Raw genomic sequence first — 17,665 nt, forward strand, 5'->3', positions numbered from 1 at the left:
GGTGGGCGTGGCCTCGCCTTCCCCTCAGAGTCTCCTCAGAGACTCTTTTCCCTCAGAGCGTCTCAGGCTCGGGAGGCGATGGCGGCGAAGCGGCGGGCGGTGCTCTTCGACCTGGGCGGCGTCCTCTTCGGCAGCGGCCTCCCGGGAGTCTTCCGGCAGCTGGAGCCGTCGCTGGGCCTGCCCGGGTGGGTAGCCGGCCGCGAGGGGAGGACGCGGCGGCGGCGGCGAAGGGGGCGGAGGCAAACCCGCCCGCCCGACTGCTGCTCTTGGCTCGGGGGGCGACGCCAACCGCAAAAAACAACCCCGCCGCCGCCGCCGCCGCGTCTCTCGGGTGTGCGTTTGTGTGTTGTTGGTCGCGCCCGGCCGCGCGCGAGTGAGAGAGAGGCTGCTGCGCTGAATGTCTTGGGGAGTCAGAAAGAGAGAGAGAGATCCACTCGTTGGATATTCGTGATAATTATCACAATTTAATGATCGCTCTTCTTTAATTGATAATTAAATGATAAAGAATTACAGAACCGTGTGTACTCAAAAATAAATGAACAATAATGTTTATATAATATAATAGTTAATAATAGTTAATAGTAATAATAATTTGTTTATTTTTAAATAAATTATTATTATTATTATTATTATTGTTATTATTATTAATACACTGCCCCTCTGGCTGGGTTTCCCCCTACTGTATATAATCACATATAGTTAGCTAATTATAGTTGGATACTGGAATAGTAATCAATTCCACGTAATCATATAATCGTGAATGACTAATTAATTATAACTAAATAATTCTTAGCTGTTACATAATATAACCCTGGAACAGAGGGGCCGGGTGGTGCTGCCTCGCGGTTGCCTTTGGGATTGGTGGTGGTGGCCCCGAGGGAGTTGTTGCGCTCTGCACGTGCCCAGAAGCTTCCTGAGCCCAGAAGCTTCCTTGTGGGAAGTGAGTGCCCTGGGCATTGGTGCCAGAAAGCCTTCAGAAGTGGTGGCAGGGGGAGTTGTTGCGCTCTGCACATGCTTAGGTGTTCGTTGCTACGCTCACACAGTGCTTTACAGAAATGGTACCTGTGGCTTTTTTTGGACCCAGGACCTGCTTTGAACCCAAACGTGCATTGGGGGACCCGTTTCTTAATCCTTTACCACATGTTTGTTTGGTTGCAAACTACCCTGTGATCTTCAGGGGAGGAGTGGTATATCAATCAATCAATTAATCAATCAATTTTAATAGATAGATAGATAGATAGATAGATAGATAGAGGTTCTGCTGACTGTATTGGACATCCCTGAGAGTCAGATTGAGAGAGACAAGTTCATTAAGCATATTAAAACCCCAGGCTTATGTGCCCCCCAGCAGCTGGCAGGGCAGTTGCTGCACTCTGCACATGCTTAGAGGTGTTTCAAGTCTCTTGTCATGTAGGCAGTGTCCTGAGCATTGGTGTTAGAAGATGGGAGACCAGGGCTCTGTGGGGAACACCCCACATTTAGGACTCTGAGATATGTTTGCACCTTGAGGTGTTTAATGGAATTGTTTGACTCTCGCTCTCCAGGCTTCAGTGAAAGCCTGCATTCGCCCCATAGGGCGCACACACATTTCCCCTTCATTTTTGGAGGGGGGAAAGTGCGTCCTATAGGGCGAAAAATACGGTAGACAGCGTACAGTAAAACCCACTGAAAAGTTATGAGTTAACCATTGTACAAAGATGTCGTCTTAATTGCCTGCACAGGCCTGGCACAATGGAAAAGTTTTCAGCAGGTGCTTAAACCTGGCACAAAAGGCACCTGCTGAATCTCTAGTGGCAGAGCATTCCGCAGGACTGGGCCAATGACACCAAAGGCTTGGTTTCCTGTTGCTGTCAAATGTGCATGGTGCCTTGCAGAATGCAAGAGAGGGCAGGTGTCTGCACCAAGGAGCCCTGCAAGCTAAAATTTGGCGTGATGGAAATTGAGGCAGCTGGTAAACAGGAGAAGAAGCGTGCATATACACATATATATTTGCACTTCACTGTGATCCTCATGCATAACCATGGCAACAAACCAGTATGGTAGGATGCTATTAACTTTGTAATAATTGCAATTCAACTGTGGAATTTACACCCAAAAGGTGTAAAGGTAAAGGGACCCCTGACCATTAGGTCCAGTCGTGACCGACTCTGGGGTTGCAGCTTTCATCTCGCTCTATAGGTCGATGGAGCCGGCGTTTGTCCGCAGACAGCTTCCGGGTCATGTGGCCAGCATGACCAAGCTGATTCTGGCGAACCAGAGCAGCGCACAGAAACACCGTTTACCTTCCTGCCGGAGCGGTACCTATTTATCTACTTGCACTTTGATGTGCTTTTGAACTGCCACCCGCGTCCCTTTTGCAATTCATAATTGCAATTCAGCTGTGGAATTTACACCCACAAGGTGTAGTAACCATTTGTGATGTTTTGCAACATCCCTAGGTATATGCTGAACTCTGCCAAGAAAACCAGGTTGCTTGTAATCCAGCTAGCACAGGCTTTGCCCAACTCTTATCAAAAGAACAACTCTTTGCCTCTGGTCTTGGAATATAGTAGTTTCCGGGGACCAGAAATGGGGAGAGTGCTCCTATTGCTGGATTAGCCATTGTTAGAATGCGATGATGGATTTAGAAGAGACTTTGGCTTGATCCAGCAGCCACGCTCTTAAGTCACATTCTGGTTCTTAAGAGTGGGCTTCCGGAAGCCAATTAGCAAGCTCCTGGTAGAGGTTGCACTTGAGCTTGAGGTTTCCTCATTTGTAGCTCACTCCCTTAATCATGGGACACGGGTGGCACTGTGGGTAAAAGCCTCAGCGCCTAGGGCTTGCCGATCGAAAGGTCGGCGGTTCGAATCCCCACGGCGGGGTGCGCTCCCGTTGTGCGGTCCCAGCGCCTGCCAACCTAGCAGTTCGAAAGCACTCCCGGGTGCAAGTAGATAAATAGGGACCGCTTACTAGCAGGAAGGTAAACGGCGTTTCCATGTGTGGCTCTGGCTCGCCAGAGCAGCGATGTCACGCTGGCCACATGACCTGGAAGTGTCTCCGGGCAGCGCTGGCCCCCGGCCTCTTGAGTGAGATGGGTGCACAACCCTAGAGTCTGTCAAGACTGGCCCGTACGGGCAGGGGTACCTTTACCTTTACCTTTTACCCTTAATCGCTGTGCAATATCCTGAGTTGAAGGACAGTACCCGGGCAGCCTTTCAACTTCTGCCAGGGCTTCGTATTGGCAGTAGGGGCTCCCATGATGGAATGGGCCCTCTATGCAAAAGTGTTTCATGCCGTTGCGGGGGATTCAAACCGCCGACCTTCTGATCGGCAAGCCCTAGGCTCTGTGGTTTAGACCACAGCGTCACCCGCGTCCTAATCTGCACATGTAGTATGTCCCAAAACCTTAATCAATTGCAACTAAAGATTTCCTGACAGATGGCCATCCAACCTCTGCTTAAAAACCACCACCACCTTCTGAGGGAGTCTGTTCCATCGTTGAACAGCTCTTCATAACTTTTGTCGGAATCTCGTTTCCTGTCATGTGAATCCATTGATTCTGGCCCTGCCCTTTGGAGCAGCAGTAAGCAAGCTTGGTCCGTCTTTCATATGACAACCCTTCAGGTATTAGCACTGCTTGTGAGCAGTCCTTGATTCCTCCTGCCAGTCATCTTAGAAGAGCCAGCCTGCTGGGTTGGGTCTAAAGGCTCATGAGTCCAGCATCCTTTTCTCCCAGACGCCTTTGGGGAGTCCGCAGTAAAGATCTGAGTGCAGCTGCCATCCCCACTGGTGATTGATTCCCTGCAACTGGTGCTCAGGGCATCCTACTTGACCTTCTAGGGAATGGGTGGTGCTGTGGTCTAAACCACTGAGCCTCTTGGACTTGCCGATGTTCTGCCCAAGTTTCTGTCAACCTAGCAGTTCGACTTTCTTGGGCTCCATGATCACTGCAGATGGTGACAGCAGCCACGAAATTAAAAGACGCCTGCTTCTTGGGAGAAGGGCAATGACAGGCCTAGACAGCATCTTGAGAAGTAGAGACGTCACCTTGCCAACAAAGGTCCGTATAGTTAAAGCCATCGTTTTCCCAGTAGTGATGTATGGAAGTGAGAGCTGGACCATAAAGAAGGCTGATCGCCGAAGAATTGATGCTTTTGAATTATGGTGCTGGAGAAGACTCTTGAGAGTCCCATGGACTGCAAGAAGATCAAACGCATCCATTCTTAAGGAAATCAGCCCTGAGTGCTCACTGGAAGGACAGATCGTGAAGCTGAGGCTCCAGTACTTTGTCCACCTCATGAGAAGAGAAGACTCCCTGGAAAAGACACTGATGCTGGGAAAGATGGAGGGCACAAGGAGAAGGGGGCGACAGAGGACGAGATGGTTGGATAGTGTTTTCGAGGTTACCAGCATGAGTTTGACCAAACTGCGGGAGGTAGTGGAGGACAGAGGTGCCTGGCGTGCTCTGGTCCGTGGGGTCACGAAGAGTCGGACACGACTAAACGACTAAACAACAAGCAGTTCGAAAGCATACCAGTGTGAGTAGATAAATAGGGACAGTAAACGGTGTTTCCATGCGCTCTGGCTTCTATCACGGTGTCCCATTGCACCAGAAGTGGTTTAGTCCTGCTGGCCACATGACTCGGAAAGCTGTCTGTGGACAAACACCGGCTCCCTTGGCCTGAAAAGCGAGATGAACGCCACAACCCCATGGTCGCCTTTGACTGGACTTAACCGCCCAAGGGTCCTTTACCTGACCTGACCTTCCGCTCTCTTCCCATTCTCAGTAAATTATGAATGCTTCTCTCTTGCGTGCTCAGACTTCCGTTGCTGTTCTTCAAGCAGGTATGATCCAGTCCAAGACTGGAACTGTCCCAGCTAAGTGGATATGGGAGAGGTTGCAACGTTTGGGGCTTCTTAGTTGAGAGCAAAGGGGAGTAAGAAGATGCAAGACAGAACTGTATAAAATTATTCATGATGTGGAGAAAGTGGATAGAGGAGTTACTTCCCCCTGCCCTTTAATAACTAAAACCCTGCTCCACATGTGGAAGCTTAAAGCTGGACAATTCAGGACAGACAAAAGAAAGTACTTTTTCACACAGCACAAAGCTAAACGATGGAATTTGTTGCCATGAGAGGCTGTGATTTATTCATTTTTTGCATTTATATTGTTGTTTAGTCGTGTCTGCCTCTTCATGACCCCCTGGACCAGAGCACACCAGGCACTCCTGTCTTCCACTGCCTCCCGCAGTTTGGTCAAACTCAAGCTGGTAGCTTTGAGAACACTGTCCTACCATCTTGTCCTCTGCTGTCCCCTTCTCCTTGTGCCCTCCATCTTTCCCAACATCAGGGTCTTTTCCAGGGAGTCTTCTCTTCTCATGAGGTGGCCAAAGTATTGGAGCCTCAGCTTCACGATCTGTGCCTTTATATAGCCCACCTTTTTATCCAACTTGCTTCCCCAGAAGGCAGCAGTGACCACCAACTCACTACTTGTAGGTACTTGGTATTGTTTTGAGAGGTATTGTATTGAGCTTGGCTTTGCAGGGAACAGGTGGCGCTGTGGTCTAAACCCCTGAGCCTCTTGGGCTTGCCGATTGGAAGGTCGGTAATTCGAATCCCCACGAAGGTGGTGAGCTCCCATTGTTCTGTCCCAGCTTCTGCCAACCTAGCAGTTCTAAAGCATGCCTGTGTTGTGGTTGTTTAGTCGTTTAGTCGTGTCTGACTCTTCGTGACCCCATGGACCAGAGCACGCCAGGCACTTCTGTCTTCCACTGCCTCCCGCAGTTTGGTCAAACTCATGCTGGTAGCTTCGAGAACACTGCCCCACCATCTCGTCCTCTATGGTCGCCTTCTCCTTGTGCCCTCCATCTTTCCCAACATCAGGGTCTTTTCCAGGGAGTCTTCTCTTCTCATGAGGTGGCCAAAGTATTGGAGCCTCAGCTTCACAATCTGTCCTTCCAGTGAGCTAATCAGGGCTGATTTTCTTAAGAATGGGTAGGTTTGATCTTCTTGCAGTCCATGGGACTCTCAAGAGTCTCCTCCAGCACCAGTGATCCCCCTTCATGGATCACTGCCTTGCCATGGCGAAGGGGCTTGAATAACTCAGAGAAGCTATGAACTATGCCAAGCAGGGCACCCAAGATGAACAGGTCATAGTGGAGAGTTTTGACCAAACCTGATCCACCAGGAGGAGGAACCGGCAAGCCACTCCAGTATCCCTGTCATGAAAACTCCATGGACAAAGACAAGAGGCATATAAAAGCATGCTTGTGCAAGTAGATAAATAAGTACCATTGTGGCAGGAAGGTAAACGGCATTTTTGTGCGCTCTGGCTTCCGTCAAAGTGTCCCATTGCGCCAGAAGCGGTTTAGTCCTGCTGGCCACATGACCCGGAAAGCTGTCTGTGGACAAACGCTGTCTCCTTCGGGCTAAAGCGAGATGAGTGCCGCAACCCCATAGTCGCCTTGGACCGGACTTAACCATCCAGGGATCCTTTACCTTACCTTTGGTTTCAACTAGATTTGGGGGAAGATCTCTCCAAGTCAATATGGGGGTTACTTAATGCTATGTCACCTTCAGGCCCTGTTTGCAAAAGTTGGTGTCTTCCATGCCTGTTTGGGAATAAGTTCAGACCGCTGTGTTCGGTGATATCTACTCAACAGATAAGCTTGCACAGAATCTACATCTCTCTCATCTGCTGCTGCTGTCCTCAAAAGGGACAGAAAGCATTTTTTTATAACCGTCTCTTATCTTTGACTTTAGACTTCAGATACACCACAGAGAGGCTAATTTTATAAGGCGTTTGGACATGAAAAAAGAAAGCACCTGAGCACGTGTTTCCACTGGGAGAGGGAGAAGGGGGAGAGAGCATTTCACTGCACCCTCTTTTATTTTGTGATTTTAATTGTGCCCAGAAAACACCATAAATATCTGTTTATTGAAACAAACAAACCCCATGCCATTTGGTCCTGTCAATTTTGCCATTCTCTTTAGAGGGATATTTTATTGATCTTTGTCTGAAACTACAATCATTTCATCCCACCATTTCCAGCAAATGCACCTTAAGGTTACTTGCACTGAAACTGAACTTAATACACATTTCAATCACAGTACAGTTAAAAGGAATTTTGTGCTTTTAAAAAAGTGTCGCTAGAATAAATCAATCAATACAAACAGCAGCAGGAACAGCAGCCCCAGTTCTAGACAGGAACAGAGGAAACTGTCTCTTTTTTCTTTTCCCTATATAATTGTGTTTTGTATTTTTGTATAAATGAGTTAGAAGCTACAAACATGAGCCTGACCAAACTGCGGGAGGTGGTGGAAGACAGGAGTGCCTGGCGTGCTCTGGTCCATGGGGTCACGAAGAGTCGGACACGACTAAACGACTAAACAACAACAACATAAATGAGTTAGAGTTTTGAGTGTTTAATGGGTTAAAAAAAGCTTTCAATAAAAATGTTATTGGCAAATAAGGAAACTGCCTTATTATATGTGAGTAAGTTCGAAAGCACATCAAAGTGCAAGTAGATAAATAGGTACCGCTCCGGTGGGAAGGTAAACGGTGTTTCCGTGCGCTGCTCTGGTTCGCCAGAAGTGGCTTTGTCATGCTGGCCACATTACCTTTAAGGCATGAAAACTGCCTAAATCTCTCTTACCTAGGCAACACAGGGACCTCGCTTTATTTCCTTCACGTATTTTCCAACACCTTTATCACTCAGTGTTCTCATGCTAACTGCACCCCAGCTTTCTTTGAAACCACTCACTCTGTCTAACCCACAGGTTGTACCCTTTGGAATGCATAAAGCAACACCTATGTACTTTATTGCGGCATTTCGGAAGGTATCTTTTGTAAAGTTATCTTGAGTTGATCAGGGATGTACCTGTAGGCTCCTGTATGTGTTAGGAGTGCAGTTTCTTCATGTAAGACATAACATTGAGTTTAGCCCAGTCAGTTGCTGAGCAAGTAGTGTAACTCCCGTTGAATCATAGAACGCAACAACCTGTTTGCACAAGGCAGCTTTTGCAAGAAGATGAGATGGAGCAATAAGCCAGTTGACTTCTGCTGGGAACTGATTGGCAGCCCGTGAGCTGGTGGTGGATTAAATGCTTGCAGAGTGAAGCAGCTACTAGTCACTCTTGAGAGATGAGCTGGCTGCCTCTCCAGGCTTGAGGCTGGAAGAGAAGAACCTTGCAGCTGAAACTCTCCCAGAGACATGTCATGGGTGTATGGGAAGGCAGGAGAAATGGGACTGGTTAAGCAGCCCAGACCATTTGTCCATTAATGTTGCTAACCACAATCACTCTTGCCTGCCTAACTCTTTGTACGTAACCATGGCAAGTCAGTGCTGGTGCATTAGCAGCCTAAAGAGAGCGAGGCAGATTCATGGAGGAGAGGGCTACTGATGGCTTCTAGTCATGATGGCTGTGACCAGTTACTGGAAACCTGGATGCTTTAGCTGAGATTCCTGCACTGCAGGGGGTTGGACTAGATGACCCTTGGGTCCCTTCCAACTCTACCATTCTATGATTAGATAGAAGAATATACTTCTTCATGCAGTACATAGTCATACTAGGGAAGCAGTGATTTATGAAGGAGAGGGCTGTCAATGGCTACTAGCCATGATGCTTCTTGATACCAGTTGCTGCCAACCACGAGATGGGAGAGCGCTCTTGCTCATGTTCTGCCCGCTGGTTTCCCACCAGGTTTATGGTTGGCCATTGTGAGCAGAGAATGCTGGACTCGATAGACCAGATGGGCCATTGGCGTAATCCTGCAGGCAGCAATAGCAATCATCATCATCATCATCATCATCATCATCAGAAGGCAGATCGCCGAAGAATGGATGCTTTTGAATTATGGTGCTGGAGGAGACTCTTGAGAGTCCCATGGACTGCAAGAAGATCAAACGCATCCATTCTTAAGGAAATCAGCCCTGAGTGCGACTAAACGACTAAACAACAACAACAACAACAACAACAACAATTTATTTATACCCTGGCCATCTGGCTGAGTTTCCCCAGCCACTCTGGGCGGCTTCCAATCAAGTGTTAAAAACAGTACAGCATTAAATATTAAGAACTTCCCAAAACAGGGCTGCCTTCAGATGTCTTTTAAAGAAAAGATAGCTGCTTATTTCCTTCACATCTGAAGGGAGGGCGTTCCACAGGGCGGGCGCCACAACCGAGAAGGCCCTCTGTCTGGTTCCTTGTAACTTCATTCTCGCAATGAGGGAACTGCCAGAAGGCCCTCAGAGCTGGACCTCAGTGTCTGGGCTGAACAATGGGGGTGGAGACGCTCCTTCAGGTATACAGGACAGAGGCTGTTAAGGGCTTTGAAGGTCAGCATCAACACTTTGAATTGTGCTCGGAAGCGTACTGGGAGCCAATGATTGTCCTTTTTACCGATTGTTGTCTTTTTAATTGTATATATTGCTTGTTTTATGTTGCTATGGCCATTGGCTAATGCGAATAAATTTTATCTATCTATTGTGCTTGGAAACGTACTGGGAGCCAATGCAGATCTTTTAGGACCGGTATTATGTGGTCCCGGCGGCCACTCCCAGTCAACAGTCTAGGTGCTGCATTCTGGATTAATTGCAGTTTCCGGGTCACCTTCAAAGGTAGCCCCATGTAAAGTGCATTGCAGTAGTCCAAGTGGGAGATAACTAGAGCATGCACCACACTGGCAAGACAGTCCACAGGCAGGTAGGGTCTCAGCCTGCGTGCCAGGTGGAGCTGCTAGACAGTCACCCTGGACACAGAATTAACCTGTGCCTCCATGGACAGCTGTGAGTCCAAAATGACTCCCAGGCTGTGCACCTGGTCCTTATCTTATCTTCTTATGCCCTTTGACATCAAATGGCATAATTGGTAGGTAGTGTTCTCCTGCGTTCTATGCTTTGCTTCACCTTCATGTTCCCTCCCCTTTCCCTACCCTACAACTCTATGATGGGAAAGATCAGCTCCTTCCATTTGATATATGATGTCAAACACAAAGCCCCACTTTCAGAAGAAACGCTTTGATGAAAATCCAAAGCCCTCAAGGAAGAGAGTTGGTACATCTGGAACACCACGTTCTTCCATTCTCCATACACACCGCGTGCAAAATTCCATCGGGAACATCAGGAGACATCCTTTCAAAGGCACGCATGAGTGATGGCTTTAAAAAGAGGGATTAGGGGAGGATTACTGAAATGCAACAGAACAAGACAGCACATGCTGCATTCTAATGGTAGGACAGGGTAGCAGATATGGGATTAAGACAGTACAAGAGGTTCTGCCATCTAAGGCCCAGCCTTTAGCCTGAGGGATGAAACAGTCCATATGCAGAACAACTAAAGCTCTTCTAGAAAAGACTTGAGAAATTGTATTTTCATCCCAAATTCCTTGGTTGATCTTCAGCCAGACCCACAACTGGATATAATTACTAGATGGAGATTCTGGGGCTGCTGAGCGCTCTATTCTGCCTCGGTCAGACCCCACCTGGGGTCTTCTGCCCAGTTCTAGGCATTGCAATTTAAGAAGGATATTGAAAAGTTGGAAGGTGTGCAGAGGAGGCTGAGCAGGATGATGAAGGGTCTAGAAACCAAACCATATGAGGAATGGTTGAGGGAGTTGAAGATGTTTGGCCTGGAGAAGAGGAGGCTGAGAAGTGATAGGATTGCCATCTTCACATATCTGATGGGCTGTCACATGGAAGATGGGGCAAGGTTGTTTTCTGCTGCTCCAGAGGGGAGGGCCTGAACCAATGGTTTCAAATTATAAGAAAGGCGGTTCTGACTAAACATTAGGAAGAACTTTCTGACATTAAGAGCTGTGTGACAGTAGAAGAGACTCCCTTGGAAGGTGGTAAACTCCTTCCTTGGAGGTTTTTAAGCAGAGGTTGGTTGGCCTATCTGTCAGAGAATCTTCAGCTGTGATTTCTGCATTGCAGAGGGTTGGACTAGATGGAATCTATGATTCTCATTCAGCCTGGAGCCTTCCGCATGCAAATCAGGTGTTCTGCCGTGGAGCCTTGACCCGTCCTCATTACCATTGATTTTTGAAGGCCGAGATTGCACTGTTATAATTTGAAATGATAAATAAATGAGACAAAAGCAGAGCTGCCAAACAAAGAAGCCAATTAGCATAAATATGCATTATGTAAGTAAAGGTCATTCTTAATGGAAGCAACTGTGCCAGAACCATCGGAAACGGATGAGCTTTAAGCGTCCCTCAAGTTGACAGGTAACTCTATCAGAAATGCAGACCTTCCAGCTGCTCTGGGTTCTCAATGAGCAGAAGAACAGGGTGCAAATAAAAATATAGAAAGAGAAGCTCCAGAAAGTTGAGTTCCCAAGAGGGATCCTAAGAAGGGAAGCCAAGGGAATCTATTTAGTGCAGAGAAGGAATCAAAGAGCAGGGTGAAAGAATGGGGAGTTAGGAAAAATAGGCAAGAGAAATTCAAGTCTGTTCAAGTCACAGCTGAGTGCTGGCCTTGAATACTGAAGCTCCATAAGAACTTAATAAGAGTCTGTTGTACCTGGCTGCTGGCCAGTCTCGTCCAGCATCCTTTTCTCGCAATGGCCAACCAGATGCCTGTGAGAAACCAGCAAGAAGGATCTGAGCACAAGAGCCCTTTCCCCTCATTCAGCTTCTGGCACCTGGTGTTTCAGAAGCATCACTGCTTCCAACTGGGTGGAGACCGAGCATAGCTAGCAGCCATTCATAACCCTTTTCTCCATGAGCTTGTCTAATCCTCTTTTAAAGACATCTAGGATGATAGCTGGGATGTGGGTGGCACTGTGGTCTAAACCACAGAGCCTAGGGCTTGCTGATCAGAAGGTCTGCAGTTCGAATCCCCGCGACGGGGTGAGCTCCCGTTGCTCAGTCCCTGCTCCTGCCAACCTAGCAGTTCAAAAGCACGTCAAAGTGCAAGTAGATAAATAGGTACCACTCTGGCAGGAAGGTAAACGGCGTTTCCGTGCGCTGCTCTGGTTCACCAGAAGCGGCTTAGTCATTCTGGCCACATGACCCGGAAGCTGTACGCCGGCTCCCTAGGCCAATAAAGCGAGATGAGCGCTGGAACCCCAGAGTAGGCCATGACTGGACCTAAAGGTCAGGGGTTCCTTTACCTTTACTTTTTAGGATGATAGCTATTGCCTCCTGCTGGAGCAAGTTGCATAGTTTAACTGTGTGCTGCCATGAAGAAGGCACCTGTTGTTTGTTACATTGCTACTCGCTCTTCTTCCAAGGAACATAGGCTCCTCCACATCAACTCCCTGACAACCGTGTGAGGTAGGTTAGGAGGAGATCGCAACTAGCCTAAGTTTACTCACTAATTTTCATGGCTCAGAGGAACTCTCATTTAAACCTAGATCTTCCCAAGCCAAGGGCAGCACCTTTAAACTACACACCACCACTGGCTATCAAAAGCGGGTTAAAGTACAGCCTCTGGAACTTCTTTCAAACGAAGGCTACACTTGCAGCCAGAGTAGAACTTGCCATGTGCCATCAAGAATGGGAGGAGGAAGAACGGGGTATTTATGGGAGACCAGAACATTGTAATTGTAGGTAACTGTCAATGATAACTGAACTCTGTTGCTTAAACCAGGCAGAGGGCCTTCTCGGTAGTGACGCCCGCCCTGTGGAACACCCTCCCATCAGATGTCAAGGGAATAAACAACTACAGTGGTACCTCTGGATGCGAACGGGATCTGTTCCGGAGCCTCGTTCGCATCCAGAAGCAAATGTAAGACGCGACTGTGCGTCTGCGCGGGTCGCATTTCGCCGCTTCTGCGCATGCGCATGACGTCATTTTGAGTGCGCATGTGTGAGTGGCAAAACCTGGAAGTAATGTGCTCACTCCATTACTTCCAGGTTGCCATGGAGCGCAACCCAAAAATATTTAAGGTGAAGCGTATTCATCCCAAGGTATGACTGTACCTGACTTTTAGAAAACATCTGAAGGCAGCCCTGTTTAGGGCAGTTTTTAATATTTGATGTTTTATCGTGTTTTTCATATGTTATTGGGAGCCATCCAGAGTGGCTGGGGAAACCCAGCCAGATGGCGGGGTATAAATTTATTATTATTATTATTATTATTATTATTATTACTAATAATAATTAAAGCACCTGTCGAAGATAGACCCTGCTACAGGAGTACATGATTTGGGTTCATGTGCAAAGCCTCGCACCCTTCATTAAGAGCAATAACCTTAGGGAAGGGGAAATATGATTGGCTCCCAAGTCCTAGAATGTTTGATTTGCTATGTTTACTACAGGATCAGCATGTTCTTCCTCTGTAAATCTAAAAGAAAATCACTACCGAGGGTTATTTGACACCTTTAGGATTGAGCATGGCTTATGCTGACCACAATGATACGTTTTGGAAATGTAAATATAGTGTCTGCTCCTGGTTTAACATAGGGGAAGGGGGAAGTTAAAAGAGGCTTTTGGATAGAGATCATGAGTTATCCACAAAGTGCCGACCATCCTGAATGCTTTGAGGTTGTATGGCATCTGGGGATGGCCGCATGGGATGGTACCCAACACAAGGTATCTGAGAAAGCTTTGGGTCTCAGATTTATCTGACATTGTCTTCTTGCACTCTATATTGGGGTAGGGTGCCAGTGGCCCTCCAGATGCTGTTGAACACCCTACTTCTATCAGTCCCAGAAGGCAGCATGGCCAACGGTGAGGGTTGATGGGAGCTGGGACATGACCACAACATCTGGAGGGCCACAGGTTCCTCACTTCTGCTGATCTGCTTGTTGTGTGTTGATGATGTGTCTTAACCTTTGGTTTTTTGTTTTTGTTTTTGCTTTTTTTTAAAAAAAGAGGGATGAGACTTAATACATAGACACCATTTGGAGAATGGTACTTCCTGAGACAGGGATGTGGGTGGCGCTGTGGGTTAAACCACAGAGCCTAGGACTTGCCGATCAGAAGGTCGGCGGTTCAAATCACTGTGACGGGGTGAGTTCCCGTTGCTCGGTCCCTGCTCCTGCCAACCTAGCAGTTCGAAAGCACGTCAAAGTGCAAGTAGATAAATAGGTACCGCTCCAGCGGGAAGGTAAACAGCGTTTCAGTGCGCTGCTCTGGTTCGCCAGAAGCGGCTTAGTCATGCTGGCCACATGACCCGGAAGCTGTACGCCAGCTCCCTCGGTCAATAAAGCGAGATGAGCGCCGCAACCCCAGAGTCGGCCACGACTGGACATAACGGTCAGGGGTCCCTTTACCTTTTACTTGCTGAAACCCCAAGCCCAGGCAAGCAGCAGATTGGTGGTACTGCACAGCTGCCAGTAATGGCAGTGCCCAGGGCAGAGGGGCTGAGACACAAAGAAATAGGACAGTTCAACGAGGCCCTTCAGTATTGCCTGGGAAGGCTGGGGAAGGGAATGTGAAGGCGAAGCAAACAACAGAATGCAGGAGGACATAAAATAATAATGATCATTATAACCACTACTACTGTTTTACTTATTTCCTGACTTTCTCCAGAACCAGGACCCAAGGTGGCTAGAAAAAACAAATGAAAAAAGGAGAAAAGAGAAAAAGTGTTGCTGAATCTGAGGAAGTGATTGCGCATCAGGGTGGCTTTCTGGTTTTGCCCAATGCTCCTTTCCAAATCTTCCTGGCTGCTGAAAAGCAACCCTTTCCCCCCCTCTATATCTCTGCCATCTCACCCCAACCTTCCCACTCAACACTTCTGCCTTCATTTGCTCATCTCTGCCTCTTTGTTTTCCTTCATTTGTGGGCAGCATGGAGGTGGGAGGAAGGGTTCCCCGGGTGAGGAGGCGAACTCCTTTCCCTGGCTGTTTCGTTTTCTGCCGCTGCCCCTTGCAGAATGAATTGGTTGCAGGCGCTTAGCAGGGAGCAATGGCCCTTTTTCCGTCAGGAAGACCTTTCTGACCCGTCTCTCTTGACCAGAGAAGGTGCCAGTTAATTCCCCCAGCTTTTCGGATTGTTATTGTGGTTTCTTATAAAAGAGGAAGATTTCTGCTTTCTGCCGAACTGTTTTTGACATTGAAAGAGCAGTGCTTTCATTTTTTTTCTTTTTTTTCTTTTTTTAAATAAAATTTTTATTAAGATTTTTACATTACAAAATAGAAAAAGAAAAAAGAAAAAGTACAAAATAAAAATAGTTAAAAACAATCTTTTCATCACATTATTTTTCATTTACTTGTTTCTCGGACCTCCCCGTACCTCCCTTTTTTGTATTCCAGTTCAATTTATTAGCTCAGCAGTTTCTTTCCCTCTTTATTCTACCCAGGTCTTTAATCTTAAATTATTATAACCTTGAATTTTTACTTATAAATTTTTTTTTTTCATATTCTTTTATACCATTACAGCTAGAAACCACTTAATTTCAATCCAACCTCATTCTAACATTCATTAATTTTACAATGTCTCTGTAGATAGTCTTTAAATTTCTTCCAGTCTTCTTCCACTGACTCTTCTCCCTGGTCTCGGATCCTGCCAGTCATTTCCGCCAATTCCATGTAATCCATCACCTTCATCTGCCATTCTTCCAGAGTGGGTAAATCTTGTGTCTTCCAATATTTTGCAATAAGTATTCTTGCTGCTGTTGTAGCGTACATAAAGAAAGTTCTATCCTTCTTTAACACCGATTGGTCAACTATGCCCAGGAGAAAGGCCTCTGGTTTCTTCGAAAGAGCAGTGCTTTCAGACGATTTTTGTTCTCGTTGCTAACTATGCGCAGTGCTGAGCCCAGAGCTCAGAAAGTGTGCATTCTAATGAAATTCCCTGATGCAAAATGCACCTAGAACAATGGGAGTTTTGAACACTGGACAGAATCCTTTCCACACTGGGCTGTAACTTCCTGAACCACAGCCACTGGGACAGAAAGGGTACTTCCATTCCCACAAAGCCCTGTATGCCCCCCCCCATATCGAAAACACTCTACAGACAACCAGTTACAGTGGTACCTCGGGTTAAGTACTTAATTCGTTCCGGAGGTCTGTTCTTAACCTAAAACTGTTCTTAACCTGAAGCACCACTATAGCTAATGGGGCTGCGCCGCAAGAGCACGATTTCTGTTCTCATCCTGAAGCAAAATTCTTAACCTGAGGTACTATTTCTGGGTTAGCGGAGTCTGTAACCTGAAGCGTATGTATCCTGAAGCGTATGTAACCTGAGGTACCACTGTATTCACTACCAACCAATTATGGCAATTGGTGTCAAAGGGCATAAGAAAATAAGAATAGCCTGCAGGATCATGCCAATGGCCCACCTGGTCTGTTGAGTCCAGCATCCCATGCTCACAATGGCCAACCATAAACCTGGTGGGAAACCAGCGAGCAGAACATGAGCAAGAGCGCTCTCCCATCTCGTGGTTGGCAGCAACTGGTAACCAGAAGCATCATGGCTAGTAGCCATTGACAGCCCTCTCCTTCATAAATCACTGCTACCCTAGTATGACTATGTACTGCATGAAGAAGTATATTCTTCTATCTGTCCTAAATCATGGAATGCTAGAGTTGGAAGCGACCCCAAGGGTCATGTAGTCCAACCCCCTGCAATACAGGAATCTCAGCTAAAGCACCTGTGACAGATGGCCATTCAACCTCTGCTTAAAAACTTCCAAGGAAGGATCGAGCCCACAACCTCCCAAGGGAGACCGTTCCACTGTCGAACTCCTTTTGCTGTTTTTTCTGATGTTTAGTCAAAATCTCCTTTCTTAAATTCCATTCCACAGTGCAGAGAACTGTTTGGGCATTGACTGAGCACATGAGCTCGCATAGGTTTCTCACCTCCCTTGGCTGCCAAACCCAGAGACAGGGGTTGCCTGGTATGCCGCGCGGAGGACCTTAAGGTCCACAAACAACAACACTTTGGAGATCCCAAGCCTCAAGGAGGTTAGATTGGTTTCAGCTAGGGCCAGGGCCTTTTCAGCACTGGCCCCGACGTGGTGGAATGCGCTGTCACAAGAGACTAGGGCCCTGTGGGACTTGACATCTTTCTGCAGGGCCTGCAAGACAGAGCTGTTCTGCCTGGCCTTTGGTTTGGACTCGGTCTGACCCTTATGTTTCCCTCCCCTTATGGTCTTGATTTATCGGCTACTTTAAAATGAGGCTGCATTTTAAATTGCATTTTAACCTGTATTTTAAATTGCCCCCCCCTCTCTTTCCCCCCCATTATGTTTTTACTGTGATTTTATTGGTGTTAGCCGTCCTGAACCCGGCTCTGGCCGAGGAGAGCAGGGTATAAATAAAGTTATTTATTTATTTATTTATTTATTTATTTATTTATTTATTTATTTATTTATTTATTATCTCTCTGGTTGCCCATGATGTAAGATGAGCCCTGTAGGAGCAGGCCAGTGTCCCATCTCATGACCAACCAGATGTCCCAGTGGGAAGCCTGAAAGCAGAACATGAGTCCAAGAGCCCTCTCAGTGTGGAGCCAGAGTGTTGTATTGGTTAAGAGCGGTAGTCTCGTAATCTGGGGAACCGGGTTCGCGTCTCCGCTCCTCCACATGCAGCTGCTGGGTGACCTTGGGCTAGTCACACTTCTCTGAAGTCTCTCAGCCCCACTCACCTCACAGAGTGTTTGTTGTGGGGCAGGAAGGGAAAGGAGAATGTTAGCCGCTTTAAGACTCCTTAGGGTAGTGATAAAGTGGGATATCAAATCCAAACTCTTCTTCTTCTACTTCAACACCTGTGATTCTCAGTAATGCATTCAGAGC

The 17,665-nt window shown here is 47.2% G+C and overlaps 1 protein-coding gene across 1 annotated transcript in view; it reads left to right on the top strand.

Moving 5' to 3' along the window:
• Positions 1-5: 5 nt before the first annotated feature.
• Positions 6-17,665, top strand: part of EPHX2 (epoxide hydrolase 2) — a 98,262-nt gene continuing 80,602 nt past the window's right edge. The window contains exon 1 of the mRNA XM_028725251.2: positions 6-185. Within this exon, the coding sequence (XP_028581084.2) occupies positions 79-185 (107 nt within the window). The 5' untranslated portion in view covers positions 6-78. The remainder of the gene's footprint in view (positions 186-17,665) is intronic.

The sequence above is a fragment of the Podarcis muralis genome, chromosome 3 (assembly GCF_964188315.1).
Source record: "Podarcis muralis chromosome 3, rPodMur119.hap1.1, whole genome shotgun sequence".
Taxonomy (NCBI): Eukaryota; Metazoa; Chordata; class Lepidosauria; order Squamata; family Lacertidae; genus Podarcis; species Podarcis muralis.